The 24,259-nt window shown below is 42.2% G+C and overlaps 1 protein-coding gene across 2 annotated transcripts in view; it reads right to left on the reverse strand.

Moving 5' to 3' along the window:
• The window catches only part of LOC137629526 (alpha-tubulin N-acetyltransferase-like), a 103,071-nt gene that overhangs the window by 55,797 nt on the left and 23,015 nt on the right, over window positions 1-24,259 (reverse strand). Inside the window, exons 3-7 of one of the 2 annotated variants that reach the window (XM_068360912.1) lie at window positions 20,390-20,561; window positions 20,059-20,206; window positions 11,696-11,855; window positions 6,383-6,461; window positions 3,159-3,364 (exon numbers count right to left, since the gene is read on the reverse strand). In XM_068360912.1, the coding sequence (XP_068217013.1) occupies window positions 3,159-3,364; window positions 6,383-6,461; window positions 11,696-11,855; window positions 20,059-20,206; window positions 20,390-20,561 (765 nt within the window). The remainder of the gene's footprint in view (window positions 1-3,158; window positions 3,365-6,382; window positions 6,462-11,695; window positions 11,856-20,058; window positions 20,207-20,389; window positions 20,562-24,259) is intronic. The other variant, XM_068360913.1, reaches the window with a different exon arrangement.

Here is a 24,259-nt window from a genome sequence, read left to right on the forward strand (position 1 = left end):
TCCACATGGGGATCGAGATTTTTTCTCGTCTTTCAAATCCATACAATTCCCAAGCACCTGGCTTAATTTTTCAGTCAAATTCTGTGGTTCAGATTCTGTATAATCTTCTCCCACGTGTTCTGTCAATGACCAAATTATTTTCCTTCTAACTCTGCATTTATCAACTTTCTCAATATTTCTCTTGATGTTCAGCGAAGTCTTTGTCAAACAAGGGTGCCATTGCATCACCACGGAGTACAGTGGACCCTTAAAATCCACAGATTTCATGTTCAAGGAAAGGTTCCAAATTTCTTGCAATTAAAAGAGAGTTTTCCCAATTATAAGAGTAATAGTGTGATTATGCCTTAACTGAAAAGATGAGGCTATCTTCACACAAAGGCTTAAAAATTCCCTCATATAATAGTATCAGTCTCCTTAACCTGGTTCTCCTCAAAGAGAGCTCTTCCAACAATCATTATTAGTGGCTATTCTATTTCCCAATCCAAAGCTTTGTTGGAGCATTTCAAAATAACCCTGTGATTAATAGCTTGTTTTTTTCTAAACATTTAACATACTTATCAAAATCAATATTAAATATTTTTGTTTCATGATCACCGGCACAATTACCACACCCTTTTCCATCAATTTTGGACTTACATTCTTTCTATATTTGTGACAGTAGAAGCAAGTTAACATATTGTATCTGTCACGTTTGACAAGCATTCTCCAAGGCAACATAACTTTATAACTCTTATCATGAATGACTTTTATAATTTGCAGATCCCATTTCAGAATGATATGGGCAGACTATTGATGTATACTTATCCTCTATTTTAGGTTATTAATTTTCTGTAAGTAATGATTTCTGTCAAGTAATGCATTTACCACATTATTGTCTGCACAACAAATATTGCAGATCATGTTTATTTTCAAATCTTCTTTATAATTTGACCTTCAATTATGCTACTTACTTTTATCATCTCTAGTGGTTCCCTCCGCAAAATTTATAATGAGAGGTAGACCTGATATCAGCAACTCCAATACCTAAGTACATCAGCCATCTAATTTTTCTTCTCTGCAATTCTAACTGGAGCTTATGAAGACTTTATAACCAACAGGTTCTCTTTGCTAACTTTATCTGCACAAGTTTCATTCTTCCTTTAAGTAGGAAACAGCTTCGTCTAAGAATTATATATTTTGAGAGATAATTACTTCTAGATTTAAGTTCCAATAACTCAAAATTTCTTTATAAGTTTATCAACTTTTGTGCCAACAATTCTTAGACATATTTATCGAGTCACCAGCTGGCTTCACCCATAAATGCTCTAGTTCCACATTCCCACCATGACGTTCAGCAATTGTGGCACTGCATTTTTCCGTTAACATTTTATTGCTCATGTTCTGTTGTCATATCAGTCATGGTCTTTGGCCTTTTTTCATATTCCTCCTTTGTTAACAGTGCTTCATTAATATAATCAAGATAGAAATGTGCCCCTTTGCTTCATAATATCCTTAGTAATGCCATCTAGAAAGTCTTTGATGCTAAAAATCACAAGAATCACATTACATCAATTCTTAATCATTACCTTTTCCTTGCTACTAGAGGACCATTCTGCTTTTACAACTTGTCCCTGGTGACTGAACTTGTCAGTGATTATAATCCTCTTGCCCAAAGAGAATCTTGCTGATAGCTTCACTACATTTTCGAGTGCCAATGGGTGCACCTGCTTCACCAACTTGCATATATAGTGTGAAACAGTACCTCCTTGCTTGTTGACGCAAGCCACTGCAGTCATGTTGTCGCTCATCAATGCCAAAGTGGCATAACGGACACTGTTGGAATGATTGCAGCGACAAGAGTACTGCTTTCATCTCCAATAGGTTGAAGTGCAGACCCTGTTCTTCTTTGGACCACCAACCTGAGACAATTTGGTTCCTCAACTGTTCCAACGCATCTGTGAACAGCAGCATTTCCAGAAGACACTCCATAGAGTCCCCTTGATGAGGTTCTCATCTTCCAACCACCAAGCTTGATCGTCACAAACCACCTGCTCTACAGGAACAAAGTGTGGAGGATTGTTGCTTGCTGAACAGCGTCTCTTAACACCAGCGGTCCACTGGTGGAGATGCCTGTGAGGAATAAGCTTCTCCAAAGACAAGAGTTGTCTGAGTAGTTGTTGCCAATGTCGAGCAAATTTGTTCTGGCTGGGTGAGAACAGGTCGTGCTATTCCCTAGTCTGCTGACGCAGATGTCTGATGGAAAGGCTATTGCTACTGCCGTCTTAGCATTCACAAGTACTCCATTCTCTACTTGGCCATGAAACTGGGCTTCTCCCGATTTACTACAATCCCCAGAACGTAGCAAAATGTTTAATTTTAAGGTTAATTTTCAAGGTAAAATTGTGAGCGTATGGAAGTGAACATAATATGTTCACTTCCATATTATGTGATTGTATAAATAGACAGGTAAGGTAGAAAAACTTATTATTTTGGTACTCAGAGCTCCCAATACCCTTACTGTATTATATACACACATCAGGGGTGCTCAGCAATCTCTCCTCCCTCATAATATTGTATAGATAAAAAGTACAAAATGTATTAGAGCTATTTTCTCTTAAAATCATAGACAGGGAAATGCTTTACTATGTGGATTTGTGGTGCCTGAACACCTGTGAAGCTCTGAGCAGGGAGATCAAACACTTAATTCTACCAATTACTGGATTCATTCTTAACTGTAAAGGAGATTTCAAAAGAAACTTCAACTGGTATTAATAAGAAAACTACTATAGCCGTGATGGCTGTTTATTGAGGATAGCATACATAAGATGGAATGATAATTGTGCAGAGGAGATGAGAAAAATTCCAAGAATAGAGAGAAACACCAATAATATACAGTATATGTTAAAAAGTGCCAAACTGTCTCACAAAGGTCTCTTATCTAAGACAGCACATGCGCATTTATCTATAAAGCTGGTAATTGTAACAAATAATATATATCACGGAAGAACCAAGAATTCAAACATTATCAAATCATGAAGAATACACTGAAATGAGTACTTATTCAATCTGAATAATCACGATTATTCATAGAAGAGTTAAATAAGACATGACATCAAATAGGTATGCTCCACTGTATAAAATTATAAAATCATTGAAATAAAAAATTCACAAACACTAACCTCTGACCATCCATGATGTCGACGCTGTCCTTGCGGCTCATGGGCTGTGAAGTGGTAGGAGGAGAGTGAGGATGAGAACGAGGTGGTGAGTTGCCCCATGGGGTACGCAGGGGAGACCCCGTGTTAGAGGGGGTGCGAGATGCCGAATATGAAGTGGGAGTGCGAGAATAAGGAGAATCACCTCCAGTATTTGCCCCTCGCATCCACTAGAAAATTGTGACAATAATGTATGAATTTCTGATAATCCCTTATTACGGCACTTGATCGTAGATATTAATATTTCTCAGATTCAGATATAAATAGTTTCTCAAAAATCATCAAAGCCTTGTATATAAACATGTAACTGATAATCTTAAAAGTTATCCTTTGAATTAAAGTAATTCATACATTGCAAGACCTAATATTCTACAACATCTACGGCATCTCACAACTAAGAAAAAGGTTAGTCAGTTTTGGAAATGATGGCGATCACATCATCACATAAATTACACAGTAATCAAACAAGAGCATAAAAGAAAAACTAGTTGGCCTTTGAGTGCCTTAAACTTACCCAAAGGCATTGCTGCATAACCTTTTTGGCCCTACAGTACAGAAAACTGAAATTACTGTACTTTCATTGAAAAAACTCAGCAAAATTTAAATTAACATTCACAATGAGCATAATACTGACACCAAAGCAGATGGAATCTGTAATATACAGTACTACGGAAACTCAATTACTTAAATAATCCTTACCTGTGGTTCACCTAGGTTCCTCTTCGAAGCTCTATCATTTAACGTTTATCATTAGAGAATTAAACTAATTCACACTTTCCACGTTTGTGTACTAAATGTTCAGTGAATAAGTTACTGTTAGAAGAAAAAGATTCTTATTACCTTTGCTTTTTGTGATGCAAGAAACAATGTTATTTTAACTATACTGTAGCTGTTTAGAATGAGCATTGTTCCTTGGTAACCTTATGGAAGAATATATCAACTAAAGTTTCAATAAAAAAAAAAAAAAAATTCTTTAAGAGGAAATAACATTTCAGATCAGGGGAAGGTTTTCAACAGGGTAGGATAGTTTATTTGGGAGGCAATCTAGAAATTAGTGTCCAAATGGGAGTGAACAGGCCAGTGTTTGGAATGAGAGAGACGGGGGTGTTGCTTCATACATGCATTCCAATGTGTCTAGCCTTGATTCATTGAGAGACTATATCACTGGCCTAATCTATTCAGTTTCAGACCATATGCTAATTTTTCTTAATGTTATGTATAGCAGCAATTTTATATTATCTGTTGATCATAATGATGGTACTCAGCTCATTATAGAATTGAATCCATTGCCACAAGCCTGGATATTTCTCAATATGACAGTTCTTGGAGCAATAAAAAAAAAAAGGAGATTGGATGTTATAAAGCTTAATAATTTCTAGTTATGTCTGCAGCCTCACCATCCTTGGAAGCTAAGGATGGGGGATATGGGGGAGCCTATAGGTCTACCTCCTGAGTCTTCAGTAGCTATTGGCTGGCCCCTCCCTGGTCCTTAGCTTGATGGAGAAGGGGCTTGGGCGCTGACCCTATGTATATATGGTCAGTTTCTAGGGCACTGTCCTGCCCCTTGCTTCTACCATTCATAAATGACCTTAATGTTTTGCCTGTTGCCATTGGCACTGAACTAGAAGCCCTGCACTATCTTATAAGTCAGACTTTGGGGAACATAAGAAGTCCTTCTCTCTATTGTATACTTTCAAAGCTAAGAATGATTTTATGACTGAAATGTTTGCCACAATTTTTCTTAAATTTCCTTTCTCGAAAAGGTGAGCATTACATCCAAAAATAGATTTCATAGCCCAGTAAGAGCCATTAGAAGTAATGTTATTGGTTTGTTTGGATGGTTTAGAGTTCCAAATCGTCTTCTGTCTGAAAATGCGATGTCCTTTCTTATTGAAACCACCTCCGTATTCCATACATTACATTTCCCATCGCTCTTTGGGTCAAACCACATCATATCCTGCTACATACTTAGAAATGAATTCAGGGAATTTTTCTTCATTAAAGGAGCCAAATTAGTTCCCCAAATTTTCTTCCATAATTTTTACCCACATTTTTGTCATACTCTCAGACAAAGATGAATATAAATAATATTTTCAGGAGTGGAGATCAATTGAAATGGGTCTGGAATACAACATGTTAGAGGTGATGGGTCATGAATGTTGTGTCATAATATACCTCTTTGTATCATTTACTGTACTATTATTTCCTCTATCTTTATGATAAAAAATGTTTCTTACATCCAGAACCCTCTTCTGTGGCATGGACAAAATATGCTATAAAGGTTTGTAAATATAGTGAATATGAAAATAGAATACTGTACTGTAATGTACTCCAAAATATCTAACATCCACTCGAACCTTCAACACCACACTGAGGCTTGACAATATTACCATGAGGAAGGACAAGTTTCCAGCCTAAGGAAATTGCCCTTCATCATATTCATGGGGTTTACTTAAAAAGAAACATTGTATTTTATCAACATAACAGATTTTGACATGGGAAAAATCTGTTTTTGGGTGAGATGATCATGTCATCCTGAGGGAAGTTCCTCAAAGGCAGCTTTCTACTTGGGATAAGAAATATCCCATGTAGAAAACTACCTTTGAAGAAGTTCCATCAGTACAATATGGCTCGAGCCCCCTAAAAAATATAGAGAACTAACTAATAAACATTACTGACTCTTAGTTTTTAGTTATAATTAGATGTTATCCTCTAACTAAGAAATGTAATAAAAATTTTGATAACATACTGGTACTTTGCATAATACTGTACAGACAATTATGTATGCCACAGGAAACAAAACTTAAATAAAAAAAAAAATTAAAACATTAATTTTTTCTTACTTTATCTTTTCTTAATCGAATACGCATAAAAATAATTAGAAACATTAACACAACACTTGGAAAAACTTTGAACAAATTTAGTTTCGTTAAAGTGATAGCTCATGCTTGCTGACGAAATGAGGCTCTATCAACTTAATAATAAAAATCAAACACGAGGTAAACACTGGCATGCTATTGAAACATCAAATGATCACAAACACTAAAGCACTAAAACAACAAAAACTATTCTACATACAAAAATATTTTAGAAAGTACAGTAATATCTTGACTATAAAACATAGTTCTACTCTAGTTAATATTTGAACTGCCTAGATTAAAACATCTTATACACTAAAATGAACTTACGTCTAAGGTTGGCTGGAAACGTGGAGACAGCCTAACAGATGGAGTGTGACGATCTGGGCGACCATGCAATATATCAATCCTACCAAAAAAAAAATTATTTTAAGTCTTGCTATTCCTCCAAGAAATGCAAATAACCCCAAAAAATTTTCTCTATCTTATCTCATAAAATTTGATAAAATCTAAAGCACTAGACTAGGTACAACATCAGTACTTTAATAACCCTAAAACATTGTTTCCCTGGAATGAAATGGGGTAGAAGTTGAATAACCCTCGTTCCTGAATATAACAGTAAATCCTCTCATTTGGAACAAGCTCACCAGCCTGTCTTTATGTAAGCCAGAGCTTTTGTGTTCTTCATAAACACAGCAATGGCCTTTCCCATTACTAATCTTTCCTGTAGACAAATAAATTTGAAAACTACAAATAATCTTAGGGAATTTGTGTGTAGTGAGTGAAGACTCTTGGTGATTCCAGTGTCCTAACAGATGAAGATGATCCAAATTCACTGGCTACCCTTTCCAAGAGGTACAGCCGAATAGAAAGAACCTAGCCACCTGGGGGGCAAGTGCGCCCTGCTAGGTGCCGGTCCCAGGCCCGGATAAATAGGGAGGGTTGACGTCAGGAAGGGGATCCAGTTGTGAAAATCCCTGCCAAAACCCATGAAATGGAAACCGTTATAGATGAACCGATGACCGCTAGGGCGTACCCTGTAGGCAACGCGCAGATACATCGCCCTAACTCTGCGAGAAATAGGTAAGGGCTACTGCAAAGTCGGCGACTGCAATTAAAGAAACGAGCCCCAAAATCTATTAGAATTGGCACCTTGAACATTAGAACCATGACAGGACGTGGAAGAGAAGTTGCCGATATGATGGAGAGGCGGAAAGTACAGATTTTGTGTGTGCAGGAGACAAGATGGAAGGGAAATAAAATCAAAGAGATTGGAGAAGGGTATAAACTTTTTTTATAGTGGATGCACAGAGCGAGGAAGGAATGAAGTTGGAATCATACTAACTGGAAAGCTTAAGAGTTGTGTTTGGAGGTGAAAAGACTAAATGATAGAATAATGCATATGAAACTAGAATGGGATGGAGGAATACTAAATGTTATCAGTGTGTATGCACCTCAGACAGGTTGTCCAGAAGAGGAAAAAGATGATTTTTGGAGACAGCTGGATCAGGAAATGATTAACATACCAAATGAAGAACTGTTAATGATAGGAGGAGACCTAAATGGTCATGTAGGGAGAAATAGCCAGGGCCTGGAAAGAATACAAGGAGGATGGGCTTTGGGGGATCGGAATCAAGATGGTGAAAGGGTTATGGACTTTGCTGTAGCGTTTGATATGGCAGTAATCAACACTTTCTTTGAAAAACAGCCAAAATATCTTACAACGTATAAAAGTGGTGGGCAAGAATCCCAAATTGATTTTGTATTAAGTAGAAGAGTACATCTAAAAGAGATAAGAAACTGTAAAATATTCCCAGAAGGAGCTGTAACTCCGCAGCATAGACTCTTGACAGTAGACTGGGATAGGAAGAGAACAATAAGAGGTAGGCAAGAGATGATTCCAAAGTTAAGATGGTGGAAGCTGAAAGAACCAGAATATAGGGATACATTCATAGAGAGGATTCTAGTCGAGCTTGGCACCTGGGATTATGAGGATGTGGATGAGTGGTGGGAACAGAACAGCAGTATTCTGAAAAGAGTTGGCAGAGAAGTTTTAGGGATGTCAATAGGAAAAGGGCCAAGAGACAAAGAAACTTGGTGGTGGAGTAATTATGTACAAGAAAAAATCAAGATCAAGAGAAATGCAAAGAAAAGGTATGATGAAACAGGCACTGAAGAAGATAAGGAGAGAAGTAGATTAGCAAAAAAAGAAGCAAAAGTGACTGTGGCAGTCAAAACAGCAAGCATAAGATAATGTATATGAAGATTTGGACACAAAAGAGGGTCAAAAGAAGATTTAAAGGATTGCTAAAGGAAGAAATGAAGTGACTAAAGATATTACCCACATTGAGCAGATAAAGAATGAGGATGGAGTGGTAATGTGTAGCTCAAGTGATAAAAAAGGAAGGTCAAAGCAATATTTTGAAAGATTGCTAAATGAAGAAAATCTGAGATCTATAATTGCAGATGGAAATCCAAATTTAGGAATGGTAAGAGATATAGATAGTGAAGAAATTAAGGTTGCTCTCAGCAAGATGAAAAATGGAAAAGCTACGGGACCTGATGAGATCCCAGTGGAAGTCTGGAAATACTTGGGGAAATTTGGAGTGGATATGCTGTGGGATCTGATGAAAAAGATACACTGGAAAGAAAAGATGCCCAGAATGTGGAGGAATAACTTTTTAAAACCCATATTCAAAGAAAAGGGGGACATACAAAATTGTAATAATTATAGAGCAATCAAACTCCTCCCACATACAATGAAGCTTTGGGAAAGGATCATAGAGCGTAGGATCAGGGAAGAGACCAAGATTGGAGAAGAGCAGTTTGGATTTATGCCAGGCAGAAGCACGACGGATGCAATGTTTGCGCTAAGGCAGTTGATGGAAAAATATAGAGAAGGCCAAAAGGAATTACATGTAGTATTTATTGACTTAGAGAAGGCTTATGATAGTTCTACAGCAGGAAATATGGAGATGTTTGAGAGAGAGGGGAACACCAGAGAAATATGTTAGACTGATTAGAGATATGTATGAAGGAGCAGGCACACAAATAAGAACGAGTGTTGGTTTTACAGAGACGTTTGAAGTGGGAGTTGGGTTACACCAGGGGTCGTCATTAAGCCCCTATTTGTTTAATATAGTAATGGACGTAATTACTGAAAGTGAGGGAACAGTCACCATGGACCATGCTGTTTGCAGATGATATAGTTCTGTGTGATGAAACCAGAGAAGGATTGGAGGGGAAGCTGGAGAGATGGAGAGAGGAATTGGAGAGCAGAGGGCTAAAGATCAGTAGAACAAAAACAGAGTATATGTGTTGCAACCCGCAGAACCAATTAAATGATATAAATTTGCTGGGTGAAATAGTAAAGAGGACAGAAAAATTCAAGTACCTAGGGCCATATGTGGAGGAAACAGCAAAACTCCAAACGGAAGTGAACAGTAGAATTCCAGCCGGATGGAATAATTGGAAAAGAGTGTTGGGAGTGTTGTGTGATCGAAGGATAAACTCAAAGTTAAAGGGAAAGATACATAAAACTGTAATGAGACCTGCCATGACATATGGTGCAGAGACCTGGCCCATGAAAAAGATCTTTGAGAAGAAAATGAATGTTGCAGAGATGAGAATGCTAAGATGGATGGCTGAGATAAAAAGACTGGATAAGGCTAGGAATGACTTGGTAAGGGGAACAACAAAGGTTACAGAGGTGTCAAAGAAAATCCAAGAAAAGAGACTACACTGGTTTGGGCACGTAATGAGGAGAGACCAGGAGTATGTTGGGAGGAGGATGCTGGATATGGATGTTCCAGGTAGGAGGAGGGGGAGACCAAAAAAGGTGGATGGAGTATGTAACAGCAGATATGGAGGAGAAAGATCTCGCAATGGAGGACATCGGAGATAGAAGAACTTGGAAACGGCTCTCTAGAAATAGCGACCCTGCATAGCGGGAAAAGCTTTAGTCGAAGAAGAAGACAGCAGAATAGAAAGAGATTTGAAACCCTCAGCACCAGAGATATATATCGATTGACAGATGATAAAGATCGTCCCATCAGCCTACTGAGTTTAAAGGTTTTTGAAAGTGGGATACAAAACCTCCTCGGATCAACTATTGTTCCAATAATGAATGAGGTGGAAACAGAACTCCCTCATCTTTAGGCATCCCAATGGTACAAACTTCTCCATGAAGGTTATAATTCCAAGAAAACTCATCCATATATGAGCTGATGATAGAGGATTTATTACTTTAAACTCTGCCCTTAACTCGATTAAATATATAATCTTCCGAGTTAGACTTAGAAGAGACTTCTTGGGATTGACTTAAGATTCCCAGATTCCTCAACAGGTTGAATAACAACTCATGAGAGATCTGTATCTTTTCCAGAGACGAGTCCACAATCGGCCAATTGTCTGGATAAAAGAATACTCTTAACTCCATGAGATGTAACCTCCTGGCGATTGGAGCCATCACCCTCGTACATATCTGAGATGCGTTATCAGTCCAAAACACAGGCCCTTGAACCGGTATATCTTTTTCCCACTCATAAACTAAAGAAAGATTCTTGAATCTTCACGAAACTAAGGATCTTGTCAGATCAATAGTGAACATCTAATCTTCCTTCCTCATGGCTCACAATAATATGAAAGAAATTTCCATTGAAAATCTGGTTAGGAGAGTAATTTTGTTATCTCAAAATGTCCAGAACTGGTCTCAATTCCTTTGAAGAATTTGGTATTAAAAAAATTATATTGAAACTTTTTGCAACATTGAAAGACTGAAATCAAATTAAAGTTAACTCACCAACTTCCAACTAAAAACAAATGGGATTAAGACGTACACATGCTATTACTGTCACCGTACAAATATTTGGCAATTTCTCAATTCATGAGTGGCCATTTAAATCCAGATTGGAACACACTATTTCCACTTTGTCTTGCTTGAATCTGTCACTTCAAATACAGTATAGAATGATTATTGGGTCTGGTTCATTGAAATTTTATATATTCTGAGGTCTGACCATCCACCATCTCTTTATTAAGCAATGTCTTAGCTGAAAATAGCCAACGAGAACATTTCCTTTAAATACACAATATATAAAATTTCTAACAGCCTAAAAGCCATACTGAGTTTCTTTAGCTGTTATTGACAAGCTATATACACAGAAAGTAATGCTTTCTGCTGCTATAGCTCCATAAAATATGTAGGGTGACTGGAGTGCTGGCAACTAGTAAATAATTTCCATTGAACCCTGATACACTACCAATGATTTATGAAATGCCACAAATTTGGGCCATCTTTAAGTAATGTGTTTATTGTATAACAAAACAGGTCACTTTTCTCATTTGACAACTTCAATAATATCAGATTAATATCAGTAACTTTTAACCCTTTTGAATTAAACACCTTTCATACATGTAATCAGTGGAAAAAAAGACTTTGCACTATCAATAGTTTGTCTTTATATTCGATAAAATTCAAAAGCTCTGACTTCTTATCTGGAAGATTCCCTAAACTCAAACAAATAGAAACACAAATTGTTTCTACTTTAAACTTAAGAGAGATTCTCTGTCAACTGATAGATCTCGGTGGTCTCACACTTAAAACACCAAGGTGGAAATCTGACAAAAACACTCAGAAATTACATGCTATTGGCTTGATGAGCTGGATTCGATGGTCTCCCGGCTGAATGTGAGTAACCAGAACCAGAAGAACGGCGGGAGGCAGTAGGAGACTGATTCCTTTCAGGAGACGTAGTTCGGGGACTTCGGTTAACGACGGTCATCGCGGCCTCATCAGGGGCAACTGTCAAAGTAAATCATTTATATGAGAAGAAAATTAAAGAATATTTTGTAGTAATAGTTTCATTTGCTATAGAGAAAAATCAATTAATTAGAATTGTAGCAAAACATTTGTTGCAATAATGAAATTGGCCAGCCAAGATATAATTTTTATAAATATTTCAATACTTAGCCAATGATTAGTTGCTACTTTATTCTGAAAAGATGAGGCTTCAGTGTAGATTTGAAGACTAGTACAAGAGGAGAGAGACTGTCATTACAGATATGTAGCAGTGGATGACTCTGCAATGTGTCCTAAACTCAGTTTGCTTACCGGTACCTCCATGCAGGGAGAGGAGTGTGCAATTTAATGAATATTATTATTATTACTTGCTAAGCTACAAGCCTAGTTGAAAAAGCAGAATGCTATAAGCCCAGGGACTCCAACAGGGAAAATAGCTCAGCGAGGTAAGAAAACAAAGAAAAATGTTATTTTCCTTAGTAAAATAAATTTTTTAATATACTTACCCGATGATCATGTAGCTGTCAACTCTGTTGCCCGACAGAAATCTAAGGTCAGGATACGCCAGCGATCGCTATACAGGTGGGGGTGTGTACACAACAGCGCCATCTGTCGAGCAGGTACTCAAGTACTTCTTGTCAACAAGAACTCAATTTTCTCCTCGGTCCACTGGTTCTCTATGGGGAGGAAGGGAGGGTCCTTAAATTCATGATCATCGGGTAAGTATATTCAAAAATTTATTTTACTAAGGAAAATAACATTTTTCAATATTAATCTTACCCGATGATCATGTAGCTGATTCACACCCAGGGGGGTGGGTGGAGACCAGCATACATGTTAACATTAGAAGCTAAGTATCCCGTATTTCATTTTAGCAGTTATTCAAAATAACAAACATAAAATAAATAAGTACCTGGTAAGGAAGTCGACTTGAACCATTACTCTGCCTTTTTAAGTACGTCTTCCTTACTGAGCCTAGCGGTCCTCTTAGGATGCTGAGCGACTCCTAGGTGCTGAAGTATGAAGGGCTGCAACCCATACTAAAGGACCTCATCACAACCTCTAATCTAGGCGCTTCTCAAGAAAGAATTTGACCACCCGCCAAATCAACCAGGATGCGGAAGGCTTCTTAGCCTTCCGTACAACCCAAAAAACAACAATAAAAAGCATTTCAAGAGAAAGATTAAAAAAGGTTATGGGATTATGGGAATGTAGTGGTTGAGCCCTCACCTACTACTGCACTCGCTGCTACGAATGGTCCCAGGGTGTAGCAGTTCTCGTAAAGAGACTGGACATCTTTGAGGTAAAATGATGCGAACACTGACTTGCTTCTCCAATAGGTTGCATCCATAACACTGCAGAGAACGGTTCTGTTTGAAGGCCACTGAAGTAGCGACAGCCCTAACTTCATGTGTCCTTACCTTCAGCAAAGCAAGGTCTTCTTCCTTCAGATGAGAATGGGCCTCTCTAATCAAAAGCCTGATGTAATAAGAAACTGCGTTCTTAGACATCGGTAAAGCAGGTTTCTTGATAGAACACCATAAAGCTTCTGATTGTCCTCGTAATGGCTTTGTACGTCTTAAATAGTACTTAAGAGCTCTTACTGGGCAAAGTACTCTCTCTAGTTCGTTCCCCACCAAGTTGGACAGGCTTGGGATCTCGAACGACTTGGGCCAAGGACGAGAAGGAAGCTCGTTTTTAGCTAAAAAACCGAGCTGCAAGGAACATGTAGCCGTTTCAGATGTAAAACCTATGTTCCTGCTGAAGGCGTGGATCTCACTGACTCTTTTAGCTGTTGCTAAGCAAACGAGGAAAAGAGTCTTTAATGTGAGATCCTTAAAAGAGGCTGATTGAAGCGGTTCGAATCTTGCTGACATCAGGAACCTTAAAACCACGTCTAGGTTCCAGCCTGGTGTGGTCAACCGACGCTCCTTTGAGGTCTCAAAAGACCTAAGGAGGTCCTGTAGATCTATGTTGGTGGAAAGATCTAAGCCTCTGTGGCGGAAGACCGCTGCCAACATGCTTCTGTAACCCTTGATCGTAGGAGCTGATAGGGATCTTACATTCCTTAGATGTAACAGGAAGTCAGCTATCTGCGTTACAGAGGTACTGGTTGAGGAAACTGCATTCGCCTTGCACCAGCTTCGGAAGACTTCCCATTTTGACTGATAGACTCTGAGAGTGGATGTCCTCCTTGCTCTGGCAATCGCTCTGGCTGCCTCCTTCGAAAAGCCTCTAGCTCTTGAGAGTCTTTCGATAGTCTGAAGGCAGTCAGACGAAGAGCGTGGAGGCTTGGGTGTACCTTCTTTACGTGAGGTTGACGCAGAAGGTCCACTCTTAGAGGAAGAGTCCTGGGAACATCCACTAGCCATTGCAGTACCTCGGTGAACCATTCTCTCGCGGGCCAGAGGGGAGCAACCAACGTCAACCGTGTCCCTTTGTGAGAGGCGAACTTCTGAAGTACCCTGTTGACAATCTTGAACGGAGGGAACGCATACAGGTCTAGATGGGACCAATCCAGAAGAAAGGCATCCACGTGAACTGCTGCTGGGTCTGGAATCGGAGAACAATACATCGGGAGCCTCTTGGTCATCGAGGTAGCGAATAGATCTATGGTGGGCTGACCCCACAGGGCCCATAGTCTGCTGCAAACATTCTTGTGAAGGGTCCACTCTGTGGGGATGACCTGACCCTTCCGGCTGAGGCGATCTGCCATGACATTCATGTCGCCCTGAATGAACCTCGTTACCAGCGAAATCTTTCGATCTTTTGACCAAATGAGGAGGTCCCTTGCGATCTCGAACAACTTCCTCGAATGAGTCCCTCCTTGCTTGGAGATGTACGCCAAGGCTGTGGTGTTGTCGGAGTTCACCTCCACCACCTTGCTTAGATGGAGGGACTTGAAGTTTATCAAGGCCAGATGAACTGCCAAAAGCTCCTTGCAGTTGATGTGAAGTGTCCTTTGCTCCTGATTCCACGTGCCCGAGCATTCCTGTCTGTCCAGTGTCGCACCCCAGACCATGTCCGATGCGTCCGAGAAGAGACGGTGGTCGGGGGTCTGAACAGCCAATGGTAGACCTTCCTCGAGAAGAATGCTGTTCTTCCACCACGTCAGTGTAGACCTCATCTCTTCGGAAATAGGCACTGAGACCGCCTCTAGCGTCATGTCCTTTCTCCAGTGAGCAGCTAGATGATACTGAAGGGGGCGGAGGTGGAGTCTCCCTAACTCGATGAACTGGGCCAGCGATGAAAGTGTCCCTGTTAGACTCATCCACTGCCTGACTGAACATCCGTTCCTTCTCAGCATGCTCTGGATGCATTCTAGGGCTTGACTGATCCTTGGGGCCGACGGAAAAGCCCGAAAAGCTCGACTCTGAATCTCCATACCGAGATAGACAATGGTTTGGGATGGGACGAGTTGGGACTTCTCTATATTGACCAGGAGGCCCAATTCCTTGGTCAGATCCATAGTCCATCTGAGATTCTCCAGACAGCGACGACTTGACGGAGCTCTTAAAAGCCAGTCGTCCAAATAGAGGGAGGCTCTGATGTCTGCCAAGTGAAGGAATTTGGCAATATTCCTCATCAGTTTGGTAAACACAAGAGGTGCCGTGCTTAGGCCAAAGCACAGGGCTTGGAACTGGTACACGACCTTTCCAAAGACGAACCTTAGGAAAGGTTGGGAGTCTGGATGGACGGGGACATGAAAGTATGCGTCTTTCAGGTCTAACGAGACCATCCAGTCTTCCTTCCTGACCGCTGCTAGGACCGACTTCGTCGTCTCCATCGTGAACGTCTGCTTGGTGACAAAAGCATTGAGAGCACTGACGTCCAGCACCGGTCTCCAACCTCCTGTCTTCTTCGCTACCAGGAAGAGACGGTTGTAGAAGCCCGGGGATTGATGGTCCCGGACTATGACTACCGCTCCCTTTTGTAGCAAGAGCGACACCTCTTGTTGCAACGCTAGCCTCTTGTCCTTCTCCTTGTAGTTGGGAGAGAGGTTGATGGGAGACGTTGCTAGAGGGGGACTGTGGCAGAACGGAATTCTGTACCCCTCCCTTAGCAACTTCACAGACTGAGCGTCTGCACCTCTGCTCTCCCAAGCTTGCCAGAAGTTCTTGAGCCTGGCTCCCACTGCTGTCTGGAGAGGTAGGCAGTCAGATTCTGCCTTTTGAGGACTTGGAACCCTTCTTCGATTTGCCACGGTGACTGTCGGCACGGGTACCTCCTCTGCTGGAGGTTCTGCCACGAAAGGGCGGGATGAACCTAGACGCTGGTGTGTCCATCCTGGGTCTAGGCACGGAAGGTAAAGCTTTAGCCTTACGTGCGGAGGACGCCACCAGGTCATGGGTATCCTTCTGGATCAACGAGGCAGCCATCCCCTTGATCAGCTCCTCCGGAAAGAGACACTTGGAGAGAGGAGCAAACAACAACTCCGACTTCTGGCAAGGAGTGATCCCAGACGACAAGAAGGAGCAAAGATGTTCTCTCTTCTTAAGCACTCCCGACACGTACGAAGCCGCAAGCTCACCAGACCCATCCCGAATGGCTTTGTCCATGCTAGACATGATAAGCATGGCAGAGTCCTTATCCGAAGGGGAAGTCTTTCTGCTTAACGCTCCCAAACACCAATCGAGGAAGTTGAAGATCTCAAAAGCACGAAAGACTCCCTTCAACAGATGATCCATGTCAGAAAAGGACCAGCAAATCTTAGATCGTCTCATAGCCAGCCTGCGGGGAGAGTCAACCAGACTTGAGAAGTCGCCCTGGGCAGAGGCAGGAACTCCCAAGCCGGGTTCCTCTCCCGTGGCATACCAGACGCTAGATTTGGAAGCAAGCTTGGTAGGTGGAAAGATGAAAGCAGTCTTTCCCAGTTGCTTCTTGGACTGCAACCACTCTCCCATAACCCTCAAAGCTCTCTTGGATGAGCGTGCGAGGACAAGTTTGGTGAAGGCAGGAGCTGCTGACTGCATGCCCAGAGCAAACTCGGAGGGAGGAGAGCGAGGGGTTGCAGATACAAACTGTTCCGGATACAAGTCCCTGAACAAGGCAAGGACTTTCCGAAAGTCTAAGGAGGGAGGCGTAGACTTGGGTCCTTCTAAGTCGGAGTGCGGATCGTCCAAATGTGCAGCTTCGTCATCAGATACTCCATCATCCGAAAGCTGAGTATGAAGTGGCAAAGGTGGAGCAGAAAGCTGAACGGCTGAATCCGGCAGCACGGGTGCATGCGTAGCTGCTGCGGATCCAACATCATGCCGCTGCTGGTCAGTCTGCGAGCTGGCAACAACAAAAGCAGAGTGCTGGTGCGTGGGAGGGACTGCCGTGGGTTGCGGAGCATGCCGTATGGGATGCGGAGCATGCCGCATGGGTTGCGGAGCATGCCGCATAGTGTCAAAACACGGCAGCTCGACAGCACCTTCCCACTGCTGATGCGGTGGCTCACGCATGTCAACGGAGGGTGCAGCATGAACATGCGTCTGGCAGGGTGGACTGCGCATCGGTGGTGGAGCTCTCACAGGTGGAGTGTGGGAGCAGGCAGCCGCAGTATCTGCTGAGCGCACAACCGTGGCAGGTTGTAGGTTAACCGGTGCCGTGTCAACCTTCTCAGCACGATACTCCTGCATAAAGGAAGCAAGCTGAGACTGCATAGTCTGCAGCATGGACCACTTAGGATCTACCGTGGTTGGTGCGGCAACAGACGGAGTAGTTGCCTGCTGCGGAACCACTCTACCTCTCTTGGGAGGTGTGCAGTCTTCGGAAAACTGCGGCGAGTCCGAACTGACCCAGTGGCTACACCTGGGCCGTTGGACTCGCTCGGAAGGGACCTTACGCTTGAGCGGTCGTGAGACCTTGGTCCAACGTTTCTTCCTCGAAACTTCTTCCACAGACGAGGAATGATAGGGCTCATTCGTCTGTTTGTGGGTGGGACGATCTCTGACAGATACGTCCGCAACCACTGAGGGTACATCCGTATGCTGATCAAGGCCTGCCGAACCCTTTGGTCCTTCGACATTGCTTCTCCCCTGGGCTTGGGAGCTTGCAAGAGGTCCCGGACTGGGAGGACGACTGGCACGAACAGATGTACCCTCATGCGCAACACTGACACTGACACTTTTCACTTCACTTGCACTCACAACACTTCCCACTGCACTTTGCGCTTTCAGCTCTTTGACATCTGCCAAAAGCTGATTCCGGTCATTAGCTAATGACTCCACTCTGTCACCAAGAGCCTGAATGGCACGCATCATGTCCGCCATGGAGGGCTGAGCACTAGTAGCAGGGTCGGGAGTCACCACTACAGGGGAAGGAATAGGTTGAGGGGCATGGGGAGAGGAAAAATCAAAAGAGCGAGAAGAACTCCTCCTGATCCTATCCTTCTCTAGCCTACGTGCATTTTTAAGGAATTCGTTAAAATCGAATTCCGAAAGCCCAGCGCATTCCTCACATCGATCTTCCAATTGACAGGATTTACCCCTACAATTGGAACAAACGGTGTGAGGATCTATGGAGGCCTTCGGAAGACGCCTAGAACAAGCCCTAACGCTACACTGCCTGTACTTAGGGACTTGAGACTGGTCAGACATCTTGAATTGTAGAAATAGTCAAGGGGGGAATTCCAAAATCTAGCAAAGTTCGTTAACAATTAATCCAAATTTAATCAAAAAGCTTGCTAAGCTAATGATAAAGATTCCTGAATAGCGAAGGCTAAAATCTAGAGCGAATACATCACCAAAATCGTGAAAAACAACTCCAGAATCAACAGCGTATCCAAGTAGGTCTTGCCGGTGGCACGACAGAGGAAAAATTGAGTTCTTGTTGACAAGAAGTACTTGAGTACCTGCTCGACAGATGGCGCTGTTGTGTACACACCCCCACCTGTATAGCGATCGCTGGCGTATCCCGACCTTAGATTTCTGTCGGGCAACAGAGTTGACAGCTACATGATCATCGGGTAAGATTAATATTGAAAAATAAAATATTTTAAGAAAAACAATAAAATAAATATCCCCTGTATAAACTATAAAAACTTTAACAAAACAAAAGGAAGAGAAATAAGATAGAATAGCACGACTGAGTGTATCCTCAATCAAGTGAACTCTAACCCAAGACAGTGGAAGACCATGATACAGAGGCTATGGCACTACTCAAGACTAGTGAAAAATGGTTTGATTTTGGAGTTTCCTTCTCCTAGAAGAGTTGCTTACCATAGCTAAAGAGTCTCTTATACCCTAGTAAGAAGAATTGTTTGGTAATCTCAGCGTTTTCAGGTGTATGAGGACAGGAGAATATGTAAAGAATAGACCAGACTATTCGGGGTGTGTGTGTGTGTGTGTGTGTGTGTGTGTGTGTGTGTGTGTGTGTGTGTGTGTGTGTGTGTGGGCAAAGGGAAAATGAACCGTAACCAGAGAGAAGGATTCAATGTAGTACTGTATGGCTAGTCAAAAGATCCCATAACTCTCAAGTGGCAGTATCTTAATGGATGGCTGGTGCCCTGGCCAACCTACTAGGTATTGATATAACCTTTGCTTAAATAGCTTCTTGTTGGTTTTATCCTCATAGCCTATTACATATTTTTTCATCATGATATAAAATACAGCACAATATTGCATCATGACCATATATATGCATAAACACTCCCTGAGCAGAGCTATGAGTGAATTCAAAATAAGTTTTCATGCAATAAATTAATAAATGATTATTAAATGAGTTAAGGTTGTGGTGGCCGATGTGGTAACGTCCTTGAATAGTGATAGCTAGACGGCGGTTCGAGTCCTGCTCTTTCTCGTTAGTTCCTTTAGTCACTGCAACATTACCATCCTTGTGAGCTAAGGATGGAGGGGTTTGGGGGAGCCTATAGGTCTATCTGCTGAATCATCACCAGCCACTGCCTTGCCTTCCTTGGTCCTAGCTTGGGTGGAGAGGGGCCTTGGGTGCTGATCATATGTATACAAGGTCAGTCTCTAGGGCATTGTCCTACTCAATAGGGCAATGTCACTGTCTTTTGCCTCAGCTATTCTTGAGCGACCTTTAAACTTTTAAACTAACTGGGATCATAACTTCAATGGTCATTGGATAACAAGGATCTCACTTCAGTGAGCTTATTCAAACTGTCAAAAGTGCCACTCTAAAAATCAAATCATTAAAGGTTTTTATTCTTGACTTGACAGCAACTTAAGAAAAGAAAGAAACACATCATTACACATACTTGGCCTATCGCTAAAGAAGGAGTCAAAGACCACAAAATTGTTGATCTGTGGCACTTGCTTCCTGAGCCCATAGTGCTTCTGTAAAAATCCTAAAAACTTATCGGAAGGTTTGTCTACTGCCATGTGACCTGGTAAAACATTCTGATCCTGAAAGAAAAAATTTCAATCAACCATTCACATTCCAAATGCACAGTTTTTTCCATTTACAAAATGAGCAAATCTTTGAACTTTCAATTTTCAGAAAAGTGTACATACCATTAAATAATTACTTGGTACAAACAAGACAATCAAAACCTTTTAACATTAAAACAATATCTGTTCTATACTTACTCTAAGCATATATTCAAAGAGCCTCTTGCCATATCCCCTTCGCTGACGAGATTCATGGATGTAAAAGTCTAATACGCAGAGAGGCCCACATTCTTTAGTCCTCTGATTATGATCCAAAAGAAAGAGCTTCTTGCGTCCTACTTTAAGCATCCCAACAACTAAAGTTTTGCCTCTGAAAATATGAAGGAATTATTTGTCACAATTTTCAGGTATGTTGAACAGCAAATCCATATTTCACAGCGTTATTTCATGTGATAGACACTTTCCGAAAAATGTACAAATCTAATATTCCAAGTAGTTAGGCTCACCACACTCCAGTCTAAAATTTAAACAACATTTGTAAAATCTCAAAAAGCTGATACAATTAAAAAAAAATTTTAAACCATTTCTACAAAAACCCGAAAGATTATAAAAAAAGACAAAGAGACATGTCATAATAACTATCAAAAAATGTTATTTTTATTAATAAAATAAATTTTTGAATATACTTACCCGATAATCATGTAGCTGTCAACTCCGTTGCCCGACAGAATTCTATGGAGGGATACGCCAGCTATCACAAAACTAGAAGGGGGTGTATTTACCAGCGCCACCTGTGGCCAGGTACTCAAGTACTTCTTGTTGACACCTCCTCAATTATTCCTCGGTCCACTGGTTCTCTATGGGGAGGAAGGGAGGGTCGATTAAATCATGATTATCGGGTAAGTATATTCAAAAATTTATTTTATTAATAAAAATAACATTTTTCAATATTAAACTTACCCGATAATCATGTAGCTGATTCACACCCAGGGGGGTGGGTGAAAAACCAGTGTACAAGACTAAAGGATAGCTAAGTATCCCGTATTTCATATAATCAGTTATCCACAATAACAATGAAATAATAAGTACCTGGTAAGGAAGTCGACTTGAACCGTTACTCTGCCTTTAATAAGATCGTCTTCCTTACTGAGCGCAGCGTTCCTCTTGGGAGGCTGAATCAACTCAAAGGTGCTAAAGTATACAGGGCTGCAACCCATACTAAAGGACCTCATCACAACCTTTAACCTCGGCGCTTCTCAAGAAAGAATTGACCACCCGCCAAATCAACAAGGATGTGGAAGGCTTCTTAGCCGACCGTACAACCCATAAAAAGTATTCAAGAGAAAGGTTAAAAAGTTATGGGATTATGGGAATGTAGTGGCTGAGCCCTCGCCTACTACTGCATTCGTTGCTACGAATGGTCCCAGGGTGTAGCAGTACTCGTAAAGAGACTGGACATCTTTGAGATAGAATGATGCGAACACTGACTTGCTTCTCCAATAGGTTGCATCCATAACACTCTGCAGAGAACGGTTCTGTTTGAAGGCCACTGAAGTAGCCACAGCTTTCACTTCATGTGTCCTTACCTTCAGCAAAGCAAGGTCTTCTTCCTTCAGATGAGAATTTGCTTCTCTAATCAGAAGCCTGATGTAGTAAGAAACTGCGTTCTTAGACATTGGTAGAGAAGGCTTCTTGATAGCACACCATAAGGCTTCTGATTGTCCTCGTAATGGTTTTGACCTTCTTAGATAGTACTTAAGAGCTCTAACTGGGCAAAGTACTCTCTCCAGTTCGTTCCCCACCATGTTGGACAGGCTTGGGATCTCGAACGACTTAGGCCAAGGACGGGAAGGAAGCTCGTTTTTAGCCAAAAAACCGAGCTGCAAGGAACATGTAGCCGTTTCAGATGTGAAACCTATGTTCCTGCTGAAGGCGTGGATCTCACTTACTCTTTTACCTGTTGCTAAGCACACGAGGAAAAGAGTTTTTAATGTGAGGTCCTTAAAAGAGGCTGATTGGAGCGGTTCAAATCCTGATGACATTAGGAACCTTAGGACCACGTCTAGATTCCAGCCTGGAGTGGACAACCGACGTTCCTTTGAGGTCTCAAAAGACCTAAGGAGGTCCTGTAGATCTTTGTTGGAGGAAAGATCCAAGCCTCTGTGGCGGAAAACCGCTGCCAACATACTTCTGTAACCCTTGATCGTAGGAGCTGATAGGGATCTTACGTTCCTTAGATGTAACAGGAAGTCAGCAATCTGGGTTACAGTGGTACTGGTTGAGGAAACTGCATTGGCCTTGCACCAGCTTCGGAAGACTTCCCATTTAGACTGATAGACTCTGAGAGTGGATGTCGTCCTTGCTCTGGCAATCGCTCTGGCTGCCTCCTTCGAAAAGCCTCTAGCTCTTGAGAGTCTTTAGATAGTCTGAAGGCAGTCAGACGAAGAGCGTGGAGGTTTGGGTGTACCTTCTTTACGTGAGGTTGACGCAGAAGGTCCACTCTTAGAGGAAGAGTCCTGGGAACGTCGACCAGCCATTGCAGTACCTCGGTGAACCATTCTCTCGCGGGCCAGAGGGGAGCAACCAACGTCAGCCGTGTCCCTTTGTGAGAGGCGAACTTCTGAAGTACCCTGTTGACAATCTTGAACGGCGGGAATGCATACAGGTCGAGGTGGGACCAATCCAGCAGAAAGGCATCCACGCGAACTGCTGCTGGGTCTGGAATCGGAGAACAATACAAGAGGAGCCTCTTGGTCATCGAGGTAGCGAATAGATCTATGGTTGGCTGACCCCACAGGGCCCAAAGTCTGCTGCAAACATTCTTGTGAAGGGTTCACTCTGTGGGGAAGACCTGACCCTTCTGGCTGAGGCGATCCGCCATGACATTCATATCGCCCTGAATGAGCCTCGTTACCAGCGTGAGCTTTCGATCTTTTGACCAAATGAGGAGGTCCCTTGCGATCTCGAACAACTTCCTCGAATGAGTCCCTCCCTGCTTGGAGATGTAAGCCAAGGCTGTGGTGTTGTCGGAGTTCACCTCCACCACCTTGTTTAGCTGGAGGGACTTGAAGTTTATCAAGGCCAGATGAACTGCCAACAACTCCTTGCAATAGATGTGAAGTGTCCTTTGCTCCTGATTCCATGTTCCCGAGCATTCCTGTCCGTCCAGTGTCGCACCCCAGCCCGTGTCCGATGCGTCCGAGAAGAGACGGTGGTCGGGGGTCTGAACAGCCAATGGTAGACCTTCCTTGAGAAGAATGCTGTTCTTCCACCACGTTAGAGTAGACCTCATCTCTTCGGAAACAGGAACTGAAACCGTCTCTAGCGTCATGTCCTTTATCCAGTGAGCAGCTAGATGATACTGAAGGGGGCGGAGGTGGAGTCTCCCTAACTCGATGAACAGGGCCAGCGATGAAAGTGTCCCTGTTAGACTCATCCACTGCCTGACTAAGCATCGGTTCCTTCTCAGCATGCTCTGGATGCATTCTAGGGCTTGGAAGATCCTTGGGGCCGACGGACAAGTCCGAAAAGCTCGACTCTGAAGATCCATACCCAAGGAGACAATGGTCTGGGATGGAACGAGCTGAGACTCCTCAAAATTGACCAGGAGGCCCAGTTCCTTGGTCAGATCCATAGTCCATTTGAAAATCTCCAGACAGCGACGACTTGTGGGAGCTCTTAAAAGTCAGTCGTCTGACGGAGCCGGACACAAGATCATGATACTGCTGCACAGTCTGTAAACTGTCAATCATGGGCAAGCGAGGAAGTACAGTGACAACCCGAATCTGTCTAGACTGTCTGGGTCGTACAGACAACTCCTTAACGGGTTGCTGAGGTTGCCGCACTGCGTCACAACAAGTCACTTCTGTTGGTTGTTGAACGTCTTCCCCGTGACACATTGACTCCGTAAACAAAAAATCCTCTAACAAGGACTAAGCTTGGACTGCATGTCATGCAACACAGCTCAAGGTCTATGGGAGCAGGTGTGGTAACAGACGGGATTAGCGACTGAAGTGGAACCATTACCTTCCCTGTAAGCATGTTATGCTTAAATAAAAGTCCATAAGA

The sequence above is a fragment of the Palaemon carinicauda genome, chromosome 37 (genome assembly GCF_036898095.1).
Source record: "Palaemon carinicauda isolate YSFRI2023 chromosome 37, ASM3689809v2, whole genome shotgun sequence".
Lineage (NCBI taxonomy): Eukaryota > Metazoa > Arthropoda > Malacostraca > Decapoda > Palaemonidae > Palaemon > Palaemon carinicauda.